Source organism: Gasterosteus aculeatus, chromosome 10 (genome assembly GCF_964276395.1).
Source record: "Gasterosteus aculeatus chromosome 10, fGasAcu3.hap1.1, whole genome shotgun sequence".
Classification (NCBI taxonomy): domain Eukaryota; kingdom Metazoa; phylum Chordata; class Actinopteri; order Perciformes; family Gasterosteidae; genus Gasterosteus; species Gasterosteus aculeatus.
Window position 1 is genome coordinate 18,048,487 of NC_135697.1, and position 12,991 is coordinate 18,061,477.

General features: G+C 47.7%; 1 protein-coding gene across 6 annotated transcripts in view; it reads left to right on the forward strand.

Annotated features, from left to right (window-relative positions):
* The window catches only part of LOC120826731 (uncharacterized), a 21,725-nt gene continuing 8,734 nt past the window's right edge, over window positions 1-12,991 (forward strand). For 2 of the 6 annotated variants that reach the window (XM_078081039.1, XM_078081043.1), the window contains exons 1-5: window positions 1-467; window positions 964-1,242; window positions 1,477-1,710; window positions 2,532-2,618; window positions 2,713-2,787. In XM_078081039.1, coding sequence (XP_077937165.1) covers window positions 407-467; window positions 964-1,242; window positions 1,477-1,710; window positions 2,532-2,618; window positions 2,713-2,787 — 736 coding nt within the window. In that variant the 5' untranslated portion in view covers window positions 1-406. Of the gene's footprint in view, window positions 468-963; window positions 1,243-1,476; window positions 1,711-2,531; window positions 2,619-2,712; window positions 2,788-9,338; window positions 9,468-9,958; window positions 10,238-10,491; window positions 10,726-11,546; window positions 11,634-12,991 lie in introns of those variants that run through there. The other 4 variants (XM_078081040.1, XM_078081042.1, XM_078081038.1 and 1 more) reach the window with 3 other exon arrangements.

Below are 12,991 nucleotides of genomic sequence, written 5' to 3' on the forward strand. Positions count from 1 at the left end.
GAACATTTGAACACTTTATATCGACAAAGTCACTTCTACCAATGCAAACTTCCTACATGTACATTAATAACTAAGGTAGAGTGCTGAAGTCAATACAGATCGAGTGACTAGCAGTTCCCAAAATGTGAGCAAGTATTGAAGAACGTGCAACAGTCACATCTAAATGAGCAAATCTGCCGAAAAATGTCTGTGTGACTAAACATTAACAAAAGTGCAGTGATCTAGTGTCTAGCACTGCTGCTTCATCATGTCACATTCAGATGAGAGCAACCACTAAGTATTTATCACAGAAACCTTATCATTTATTGTGGCGGTTTTTTCGTCGGCAAAGAGGAAGAGAACCTTTACGCACAGACGGCTGAGTTCCTGTTCTCGCTTGTGGCCAGTGGACTCAGTCGGTGTGAGGATGAGGAGGAGGACGGATGTCGGCCTGTCGGCCTTCGTGCTGCTCTGTCACGGCGCCGCAGGTGAGTGATTCCTCGCTTTGAATCGCGTTGATTGAAGGGTTTGATGCGTGTGGTCGGTAGTTTGACTCCTATCAGGAGCTTGACGGCTGATTTTAGGCCGTGTGAAAAGGGTTCAACGAGACGCCTTCAGGAAGAGCGATAACTTCTCCTTCGTTCCGCTGAAGGTTCATAATCAAATATCTTCTGAGCACACGTCCTCGTCTGCTCAGACAGTTGTGTGTCTCTTTGTCATTATCAAACTGATAAATGGTGAAATCATCATTTGTGCCCTGCAGTTTATTTCCACTGTGTCTCTACGCGCCAGTGGACTCGTAGTTAGAGTAACGTAAACTCTTATTTCGGTTTAGACCACTAAAGTATTCAGAATGACATGTTACGTAACCGAGGTCAGTAAAGTACACAAGTGGAATAACGTCATTGCTTTAGTAAATGAACCTGGTTTCCTGTGGACACAAACGAGAGCGTTTGCCGATAGTAAACGTATTTTCTTTTGTAGCAGTGATCCCGTTAATAGTGGAGGAAGAGGCCTCAGCTACTCTGCGCTGTCCTCACCCTGTGGAGGAGAAGGTGACCTGGAGCAGAGAGCTTGGTGGAAGCAAAGTGGACATACTGACAACTGGAGGTGGTCGGGACATTAAACACGTTGAGGACCCGCACAAACAATACAGTTCACATGCAGATAAGAGTCTGTTTATCTTCAAAGTCACCACCTCAGACTCTGGGAGATACTTCTGTAACAGAGAAGACGCTGTGGAGCTGACGGTGATCCCAGCAGGTAACATCTAGCTCAGGAGCATCTCCTCCTCCTGTTTCAGACTCTCTAAAGGACATGTTTCATGTTTCTTTAACTCTGTCACACTGATGAAATGGTGAATTTATAGTGTGCATTTTTTATATATATATATATATATGTATATATATATATATATATATATATATATAGTACATGGAGATCATAGTAAATGGAAAATACCCCTAAAGCTCTTCTTATTTGTGTGGTGTGCTACAGGAACCGCTGTACGTGAAGCTGAGGAGGGGACACGAGTCACTCTGACGTGTCCTCCTGATGGTGGATCACCTGCTAGAAGGTGGAGCACCACTCACACTGGTGCAATAACAGACCAGAAAGGGTTCCATGTTTCTCCTGCTGACCAGACGTTGACCATAACGTCCGTGGAGATGAACAACTCTGGCCTTTACAGCTGTGATGGGAAACCTGTTGTGTATCTGCATGTGACCAAAGGTGAGACACGAGACGTCAGAGACGACGAAGCGATATGTGCAGAAGGAAAGCGGACTTCTCAGACTGCTCATCCTTCAGCCAGAGAACCAACCTTCTAACCTTCTAAGCTTCTAAGCTTCTTTCTGTGGTTTGTAAACACACAAGAAAGAGCTCCAGACCAACTATTCCATGTGGGGGCACCAGCACCTTATGATGGTGCACCAGGAGGAACAGAAAGTAGACCAGAAAGTCCAGAGTCTATCGGTGAAAATCCTCACCTCAACACTTCATCTGCTCCCATTGAGAAGGTCTCCTGTGACCAGAGTAGCATTAACTCATTCCACCAGGCTAGTTAGCTAGCTGCTCAACGCCACCGCGCTTTAGTGCTAATCTGGGGACAGGAAGTCCAACAGTCCCTCCGGCTCACTGACCACCGCCGTGGAGACGGACGAGCTAACTAAGTAGCTAGCTAACTAGTTAGCAATTCCCTCTGTGTGGTAACCATGACAACTAGCAACAGTCATCATTTTCTTTTGTACCTCACCAAACCTCCCAGGAACATGTGGTCTCACTACACGATGTATATTTCATTGATCTAAGACCTTAACGAGTGATCTTCATCGGTACCAGTCGGGGGTTCTACGTCTTTGGAACAGGCCAGATGTGTCCCCGCTTTGACCTACAGCTGCTGCTTCATTATCAATCCATCAAACAACCTTTGCATTTAACTGGTTCCAGTTGTGAGAAGGTTGTGTTGCTGGGAGTGAGTGAGTGTGATGAACTCACCACTTTCTGCGGTGCAGAGCTTCTTCCTGATGAGTATTTATGTCCTCTCTTTCTAGCTGAAAGTAAAACCACAACCTCTGCAGCTAAAACAAGTCTGACCACAGACACAAGTACAACCAAGAGACGGAGACACAAAAAGAACAGTGAGACGCACCACATCTGAACATGAAGTCGACAAAAAGGGGATCAGTCTGAGAGAAATAAAATATAATGTATTTGTCCGTCTGTCCCACACAGAGACAACAACGGCCTCGACCAGCAGAAGACCAGAAACCAGAACGAGTGCAGCGTCGACACCGGGGGGACACACAAGTAGGACCAGAGACACAAAGCACAACTTCACACGTCTGTTGTTTCCATGTGACTTGTTGAAAGTTAATTATTCTCCCTTTGACTTCCAGAGAAAGATCCCCACGCTGCTTTGGTGGTTGGAATAGTCTTCTTCCCCTGTTTCCTCCTCACCATCATCATCATCGGCATCATGTACTTTTTCTTGAAGACGAAGGATTGAAAGACGAGGTTGATCAAACTCCTCATGTATTCACATCATTATTTGTTAATGAAGATGAATGATGTGTTTCGTTTCTTCATTTTGAATTCTCTGGCTCTTAACGTTGTAACGCGTAATAAAATTGTATCAGTGATTAAGTTGTGTAACGTCACAGTGAAGATATTAAGACACGGTTACGTCTTTCAACCGTGAAATTACAGAACTGTTCTTCCACAGTCTCTTGTTCTTAAGATGAACCACTGAGCTCGTTCTAATAGAGCGCTATGGTTGTGCTTAAATCCATGAATCCTACTCACTGAGATGTTGGTTCTTCTTCAACAGATTCCTCCTTATTTCATCCCCATTGACGGGTTTTGGGGGAGTTTTTCTTGCGCGGCCCAAGTTGCTTTTGGACAATATGAAATGAGTTAACTATTATGCGTATGATGTTGTGAAATATGAGGATGTGTGATGTGTTATGATTGGTGTGTTAGATGATGGATGTGCTTGAAGAAGCTTCGGGCTGGAGCTTCATTCATCGGAAGCATTGTGCTGCTGATGAGGCCTGTTTGGGCGAGCAGGGACTCTGGGTTTGGTCCCCAGATGGAGCCAGAGCAGAAGAGAAAGGCCGAGTGCCCATCGTGGCCCCGGCAGCTCGCTGAGGACCTTCCTGTTGCAAGCCGACGTCCTGCGGGGACATTGGGACAGCTGAGGACCAATGGAAGCTATTTGCTTATATAGAACAGCTTTAGTGCTTGGATGTAGTCACTCTAAACTTGAAATTATTATGTGAATTCAAACAGTATTTTTTCTGTTTTTCTGTTGCTTAATGAAATTAAAGTGTTATTTTTTGGTTATCAAATAAAGTGTTTGTTGAATTGTGTCACCTTACCTTAACATTGTGTTTTTCCTGTCTTTTGGGTTGGTATGAAATGCTGTTTGATCTATTTCCTATTTACTTGCCCAGATAGAACCGATTATCCAGGGTCTGGAAAGTAAACTGTCAGTTCCTGGAAGTAGCTGAGAAGCAGCGATTCATTACAGAGGTTTACCAGAAGTGAGATGAACCAAATCAGCCATTGGGGCAATAGTTCTGTTGACGGCAGCTACTGATGAGATGTATTATTGACTTGGTCTCTGAGAGACACACGTGTCAATAGACAGTTGAGAGCAGCATTCAGAGAATACGACCGAACCGACAGCGGCAGAACGAGAGAGAGTCACTGAGTAGCTGCAAGAAGCCGATCTGCAACATCACTGAATGGGCCGTGACGTCGCTGATGACAGAACGTGGCAGCGGCTCATTTACAGACATCATTTCTTCTCAGTGCTGAAGACACGTCAACAACACTAGCGTTAGCAAAGCTAAATTACAAATGTGATCTTTGAATTCTTAGGGGAAGGAGTTTTTAATCATTTGTGTCCTCGTATGATCATTTGTCTTTTCCTACTTTGATGGGTGTTACTGACTAAAATCAGTCATTTTAAATGACGTGACATGTTTCTGTTTTATGACGTTTCTTCAGGGATCATATTGTCACGACCTCGAACGATACGTACGACAGGGACGAGTAATGTGATGTAACGGTTGCACTTGGATGAATATTATCTTTGTCTTGGATCAGATTCTTTGACACTGTAGCTGGGGCAACAGCTCCAGCAGGGGACCCCAAACGTCCCTTTCCCGGGCCACATCTACCAGCTCTGACTGGGGGATCCCAAGGCGTTCCCAGGCCAGTGCAGAGATATAATCTCTCCACCTAGTCCTGGGTCTTCCCCGGGGCCTCTTCCCAGCTGGCTGTGCCTGGAACACCTCCCTAGGGAGGCGCCCAGGGGGCATCCTCACCAGATGCCCAAACCACCTCAACTGGCTCCTTTCGACGCAAAGGAGCAGCGGCTCTACTCCGAGCTCCTCACTAATGGCTGAGCTTCTCACTCTATCTCTAAGGGAGACGCCAGCCACTCTCCTGAGGAAACCCATTTCGGCCGCTTGTACCCGTGACCTAGTTCTTTCAGTCATGACCCGTCCTTCATGACCACAGGTGAAGGTAGGAATGAAGATTGACCGGTAGATCGAGAGCTTTGCCTTCCGGCTCAGCTCTCTTTTCGTCACAACGGTGCTGTAAAGCGAGTGCAATACCGCCCCCGCTGCTCCGATTCTCCACCCAAACTCACACTCCATCTTCCCCTCACTCGTGAACAAAGACCCCGAGGTACTTGAACTCCTTCACTTGGGGTAAGGACACATTCCCTACCTGGAGTAGGGAATCCATCGGTTTCCTGCTGAGAACCATGGCCTCAGATTTAGAGGCGCTGATCCTCATCCCGACCGCTTCATACTCGACTGCGAAACGCTCCAGTGAGAGTTGGAGGTCACAGACGGAAGATGCCATCAGGACCACATCATCTGCAAAAAGCAGCGATGAGATCCGCAGCTCCCCGAACTGTAGACCCTCCTCCCCCCGACTACCCCCCGCCTCGATATCCTGTCCATAAAAACCAAAAACAAGATTGGTGACAAGGTGCAGCCCTGGCGAAGGCCAACCCCCACCGGAAACGCCTTCGACTTACTGCCGACCACCCGAACACAGCTCTCGCTTTGGGCGTACAAGGATTGGATGGCCCCAAGCGAGGACCCCCTCACCCCGTACTCCCGCAGCACCTCCCACAGTTTCTCTCGGGGGACCCGGTCATACGCCTTCTCCAAGTCCACAAAACACATGTAGACTGGATGAGCATACTCCCAAGCCCCTCCATGATCTTGGAAAGAGTAAAGAGCTGATCCGTTGTTCCACGACCAGGACGAAAAACGCATTGTTCCTCTTCAATCCTTGGTTCGACTATCGGCCGAACCCTCCTTTCCAGCACCTTGGAGAAGACTTTACCCGGGAGGCTGTGTAGTGTGATACCCCTGTATTTGGCACACACTCTCTGGTCGCCTTTTTTGAAGAGGGGTACCACCACCCCGGTCTGCCACTCTTTTGGCACTGTCCCAGACTTCCATGCAATGTTGAAGAGGCGTGTCATCCAAGACAACCCCCCAACACCCATTGCTTTTAGCATCTCTGGACGGTGGATGGATCTCATCAATCCCCGGGGCTTTTCCACTGCGGATTTGTTTGACTACCTAGGGTGACCTCCACCAGGCCAATTGACGATGATCCCTCCTCCACCTCCAGCTCCGCCTCTACCAAAGAGGGCACAGTAGTTGAATTCAGGAGTTCCTCAAAGTGTTCCTTCCACCGCCCGATAACCTCCTCAGTCTCGGTCAACAGGGTGCCATCCTTACTGTACAGAGCTTGGATGGTTCCCCGTTTCTCCCTCCTGAGCTGCCGGATGGTCTTCCAGAAGCACTTTGGTGCTGACCGAAAGTCCTTCTCCATAGTTACCCCGAACTCCTCCCATACTCGCTGCTTTGCCTCCATCACGGCAGAGGCTGCTGCCCTTCGAGCCTGTCGGTACACTGCAACTTCCTCCGGAGTCCCACCGGATATCATAACCCAGAAGGCCTCATTCTTCAGTCGGACGGCTTCCCTGACCACCGGTGTCCACCACGGGGTTCGAGGGTTACCGCCCCTTGATGCACCTAAGACCTTGAGGTCACAACTCACTGCCGCGGCTTCAGCAATGGAGGTTTTGAACATACACCACTCTGGTTGAATGCCCCCTACCTCCACAGGAATGTGAGAGAAGCTCCGCCGGAGGTGTGAGTTGAAAATCCTTTGGACCGGGGCCTCCTCCAGACGTTCCCAGTTCACCCTCACTACACGCTCGGGTTTACCGGGTCTGTCCCGTGTCTTCCCCCATCCTCTGACCCAGCTCACAACCAGATGGTGATCAGTCGACAGCTCTGCCCCTCTCTTTACCCGAGAGTCCAGAACATGCGGCCTCAGATCAGACGATACGATTACAAAATCGATCATTGATCTTTGGCCTCGGGTGCTCTGGTACCACGTACACTAATGAACATCGTTATGTTCGAACATGGTGTTTGTTATGGACAATCCGTGACTGACACAGAAGTCCAGTAACAAACACCTGCTCGGGTTCAGATCAGGGAGGCTCTTCCTCCCAATCACACGTCTCCAGTTATCTCCATCGTCGCCCACGTGCGCATTGTGCATTGTCTCCCAGTAGGACTAGAGTCCCCTACTGGAGGCCCATGCAGGACTCCATTCAGGGTCTCCAAAAAGGCTGAATACTCTGAGCTGCTGTTTGGTGCATATGCACAGACAACAGTCAGCGTTTTCCCCCCCACCACCCGAAGGCGTAGGAAGGGGACCCTTTTGTCCACCGAGGTAAACTCCAATGTAGCAGCACTCAGTCGGGGACTTATGAGTATCCCCACACTCGCCTGGCGCCTCACACCATGGGCCACTTCGGAATTGAATAGAGTCCATCCTCTATCCAGGAGTGTGGTTCCTGGTTTTCGGGTAAGTCCTTCCCTCTTCCGTTTTTTCATAGGGTCTTTTTGAACCATTCTTAGTCTGGCCCCTCGCCTGAGACCACTTTGCCAAGGGTAACCCTACCAGGAGCACAAGGCTCCCGACAACACAGCCCTCGGGGTCATAGGGACACACAAACCTCTCCACTGCGATAAGGTGACGGTTCCCAGAGAGGTGATTTTACCAATAAGAGAAAAAAGAAAGCCAATGACGACTGTATTTACATGATATAAGTACTTACCCCGGCCGAAAGATACAGCTCCGCAAACAGCTCCGCCCACAGGAAGCAATTTCTGTTTCTGCTGTGGACCCCTCTGTGGGGGGGGTTAACCACGACTAATGTTTGACAGACTCTCGAGTGACAAAAGCCACGTAGCAGATGAACCCACATCACACAGCTTGGGCAAAAGACCTGGGGCTCCTGTATGTGTTAAAGGTTTTGGTGTCTTGTAGAACACATCAGTGATCTAGTGTCTAGCACTGCTGCTTCCTCTCTTCTCTCGCACCTCAGGATTTTGACCTCTTCATAGCACCGAGACGGCCCTTATTAAAGTTGTAAATGACATCCGTCTTAACACAGACTCTGGAAAACTTCAATATTAATGCTATTAGACCTCAGTGCTGGATGCCTCATATCTACAAGACAGGAACTATTTTGTTTCCATTGGTGACTTCGTATCAGAAACAACCGACGTAACATGTGGAGTCCCCCAAGGTTCGATCTTAGGGCCGACTTTATTCAACATCTACATGCGCCCACTAGGACAAATCATGCAAAGAAATAAAATTGACCACCATGAAGACAAAACTGAGATCATTGTATTTGGTGCTAAAAAAGAAAGGTTTAAAGTAACCCAACACCTACTATTGTAATGGTCTCCTTGCAGGTCTTCCAAAAAAACTGTCAGGCAGCTCCTGTCACGGTGTGGTTTCACTTCCTGTTGTATTTTGTAGTTTTCTGCCACTCGTGTCCCCGGGTAACTTCACTTCCTGCCTTGTCCCGTCATCCCCTGTGATCGTCTAATAGTTTCCACCTGTGTCCAATCACCTGCACCTCCCTTGTGTATTTAAGCCATGTGTCTCCTGTGTCACTTGTCGCGTCATTGTCTTTTGTCACACATGTTGCCTGCTGCTTTTCCTCCCGGTTCCTGTGTTTTTGACCATTGACTATTAAAGTCCTTTGTGTTCCTGACAACTCTGTGTTTGAGTCCTGCCTTCCACCCGCTACCCTGACAGCTCCAGCTTGTTCAGAACGCTGCTGCTAGAGTTCTAACAAAGACCAAAAAATGTGAGCACATTACACAAATTCTTAAATCCTTACATTGGCTCCCAGTATGTCAGAGAATTAATCTCAAAATCCTACTGCTCACATATAAATCACTACATGGTTTAGGGCCAAAGTACATCACTGATATACTTCCACTACATAAGCCTTCAAGATCACTGAGATCTTCTGACACCATCTGTTAGTGATTCCCAGAGTAAATACAAATCATGGGAAAGCATCATTTAGTTACTACACAACAAACAGCTGGAATAAACTTCCTGAAGATTTAAGACTTTAAGCCCCAACTCTGACCACGTTTAAAACAAGGCTGAAAACTTTTACGTTCAGCTTCGCCTTCTGCTAAATTTGACCTACATTGCACTTTTAACCTCTGCTTTTAATTAAACAATTTAAATAAGATTTTAATTTATAATTTTATTTGCTGTTTTTAATTGTCTGTTAATTCCTGCATTTTATTTCACTTTATTGTATGAAATGTTATAATGTGAAGCACTTTGCTGCCTTGTGTGTGAAAAGTGCTATACAAATAAAATTGCCTTGCCTTGCTTCATCATGTCACATTCAAATCAGTGATGAACACTTTTCATCACAGAAACCTTATGATTCATCATTGTGTTTTTTTGGTCGGCAAAGAGGAAGAGAACCTTTACGCACAGACGGCTGAGTTTCTGTTCTCGCTTGTGGCCAGTGGACTCAGTCGGTGTGAGGATGAGGAGGAGGACGGATGTCGGCCTGTCGGCCTTCGTGCTGCTCTGTCACGGCGCTGCAGGTGAGTGATTCCTCGCTTTGAATCGCGTTGATTGAAGGGTTTGATGCGTGTGGTCGGTAGTTTGACTCCTATCAGGAGCTTGACGGCTGATTTTAGGCCGTGTGAAAAGGGTTCAACGAGACGCCTTCAGGAAGAGCGATAACTTGATCTCCTTCGTTCAGCTGGAGGTTCATAATCAAATATCTTCTGAGCACACGTCCTCGTCTGCTCAGACAGTTGTGTGTCTCTTTGTCATTATCAAACTGATAAATGGTGAAATCATCATTTGTGCCCTGCAGTTTATTTCCACTGTGTCTCTACGCGCCAGTGGACTCGTAGTTAGAGTAACGTAAACTCTTATTTCGGTTTAGACCACTAAAGTATTCAGAATGACATGTTACGTAACCGAGGTCAGTAAAGGACACAAGTGGAATAACGCCATTGCTTTAGTAAATGAACCTGGTTTCCTGTGGACACAAACGAGAGCGTTTTAAACGTATTTTCTTTTGTAGCAGTGATCCCGTTAATAGTGGAGGAAAAGGCCTCAGCTACTCTGCGCTGTCCTCACCCTGTGGAGGAGAAGGTGACCTGGAGCAGAGAGCTTGGTGGAAGCAAAGTGGACATACTGACAACTGGAGGTGATCGGGACATTAAACACGTTGAGGACCCGCACAAACAATACAGTTCACCGGCAGATAAGAGTCTGCATATCCTCAAAGTCACCATCTCAGACTCTGGGAGATACTTCTGTAACAGAGAAGATGCTGTGGAGCTGACGGTGATCCCAGCAGGTAACATCTAGCTCAGGAGCATCTCCTCCTCCTGTTTCAGACTCTCTAAAGGACATGTTTCATGTTTCTTTAACTCTGTCACACTGATGAAATGGTGAATTTATAGTGTGCATTTTATATATATATATATATATATATATATATATATATGTATATATATATATATATATATATATATATATATATAGTACATGGAGATCATAGTAAATGGAAAATACCCCTAAAGCTCTTCTTATTTGTGTGGTGTGCTACAGGAACCGCTGTACGTGAAGCTGAGGAGGGGACACAAGTCACTCTGACGTGTCCTCCTGATGGTGGATCACCTGCTAGAAGGTGGAGCACCACTCACACTGGTGCAATAACAGACCAGAAAGGGTTCCATGTTTCTCCTGCTGACCAGACGTTGACCATAATGTCCGTGGAGATGAACAACTCTGGCCTTTACAGCTGTGATGGGAAACCTGTTGTGTATCTGCATGTGACCAAAGGTGAGACACGAGACGTCAGAGAAGACGAAGCGATATGTGCAGAAGGAAAGCAGACTTCTCAGACTGCTCATCCTTCAGCCAGAGAACCAACCTTCTAACCTTCTAACCTTCTAAGCTTCTTTCTGTGGTTTGTAAACACACAAGAAAGAGCTCCAGACTAACTTTTCCATGTGGGGGCACCAGCACCTTATGATGGTGCACCAGGAGGAACAGAAAGTAGACCAGAAAGTCCAGAGTCTATCGGTGAAAATCCTCACCTCAACACTTCATCTGCTCCCATTGAGAAGGTCTCCTGTGACCAGAGTAGCATTAACTCATTCCACCAGGCTAGTTAGCTAGCTGCTCAACGCCACCGCGCTTTAGTGCTAATCTGGGGACAGGAAGTCCAACAGTCCCTCCGGCTCACTGACCACCGCCGTGGAGACGGACGAGCTAACTAAGTAGCTAGTTAACTAGTTAGCAATTCCCTCTGTGTGGTAACCATGACAGCTAGCAACAGTCATCATTTTCTTTTGTACCTCACCAAACCTCCCAGGAACATGTGGTCTCACTACACGATGTATATTTCATCGATCTAAGACCTTAACGAGTGATCTTCATCGGTACCAGTCGGGGGTTCTACGTCTTTGGAACAGGCCAGATGTGTCCCCGCTTTGTCCTACAGCTGCTTCTTCATTATCAATCCATCAAACAACCTTTGCATTTAACTGGTTCCAGTTGTGAGAAGGTTGTGTTGCTGGGAGTGAGTGAGTGTGATGAACTCACCACTTTCTGAGGTGCAGAGCTTCTTCCTGATGAGTATTTATGTCCTCTCTTTCTAGCTGAAAGTAAAACCACAACCTCTGCAGCTAAAACAAGTCTGACCACAGACACGAGTACAACCAAGAGACGGAGACACAAAAAGAACAGTGAGACGCACCACATCTGAACATGAAGTCGACGAAAAGGGGATCAGTCTGAGAGAAATAAAATATATTGTATTTGTCCGTCTGTCCCACACAGAGACAACAACGACCTCAACCAGCAGAAGACCAGAAACCAGAACGAGTGCAGCGTTGACACCGGGGACACACACAGGTAGGACCAGAGACACAAAGCACAACACAAGATTGACCGGTAGATCGAGAGCTTTGCCTTCCGGCTCAGCTCTCTTTTCGTCACAACGGTGCGGTAAAGCGAGTGCAATACCGCCCCCGCTGCTCCGATTCTCCAACTAAACTCACACTCCATCTTCCCCTCACTCGTGAACAAGACCCCGAGGTACTTGAACTCCTTCACTTGGGGTAAGGACACATTCCCTACCTGGAGTAGGGAATCCATCGGTTTCCTGCTGAGAACCATGGCCTCAGATTTAGAGGCGCTGATCCTCATCCCGACCGCTTCACACTCGACTGCGAAACGCTCCAGTGAGGGTTGGAGGTCACAGACAGAAGATGCCATAAGGACCACATCATCTGCAAAAAGCAGCGATGAGATCCGCAGCTCCCCGAACTGTAGACCCTCCTCCCCCCGACTACCCCCCGCCTCGATATCCTGTCCATAAAAACCAAAAACAAGATTGGTGACAAGGTGCAGCCCTGGCGAAGGCCAACCCCCACCGGAAACGCCTTCGACTTACTGCCGAGCACCCGAACACAGCTCTCGCTTTGGGCGTACAAGGATTGGATGGCCCCAAGCAAGGACCCCCTCACCCCGTACTCCCGCAGCACCTCCCACAGTTTCTCTCGGGGGACCCGGTCATACGCCTTCTCCAAGTCCACAAAACACATGTAGACTGGATGAGCATACTCCCAAGCCCCTCCATGATCTTGGAAAGAGTAAAGAGCTGATCCGTTGTTCCACGACCAGGACGAAAACCGCATTGTTCCTCTTCAATCCTTGGTTCGACTATCGGCCGAACCCTCCTTTCCAGCACCTTGGAGAAGACTTTACCCGGGAGGCTGAGTAGTGTGATACCCCTGTAATTGGCACACACTCTCTGGTCCCCCTTTTTTGAAGAGGGGTACCACCACCCCGGTCTGCCACTCTTTTGGCACTGTCCCAGACTTCCACGCAATGTTGAGGAGGCGTGTCATCCAAGACAACCCCCCAACACCCATTGCTTTTAGCATCTCTGGACGGTGGATGGATCTCATCAATCCCCGGGGCTTTTCCACTGCGGATTTGTTTGACTACCTAGGGTGACCTCCATCAGGCCAATTGACGATGATCCCTCCTCCACCTCCAGCTCCGCCTCTACCAAAGAGGGCACAGTAGTTGAATTCAG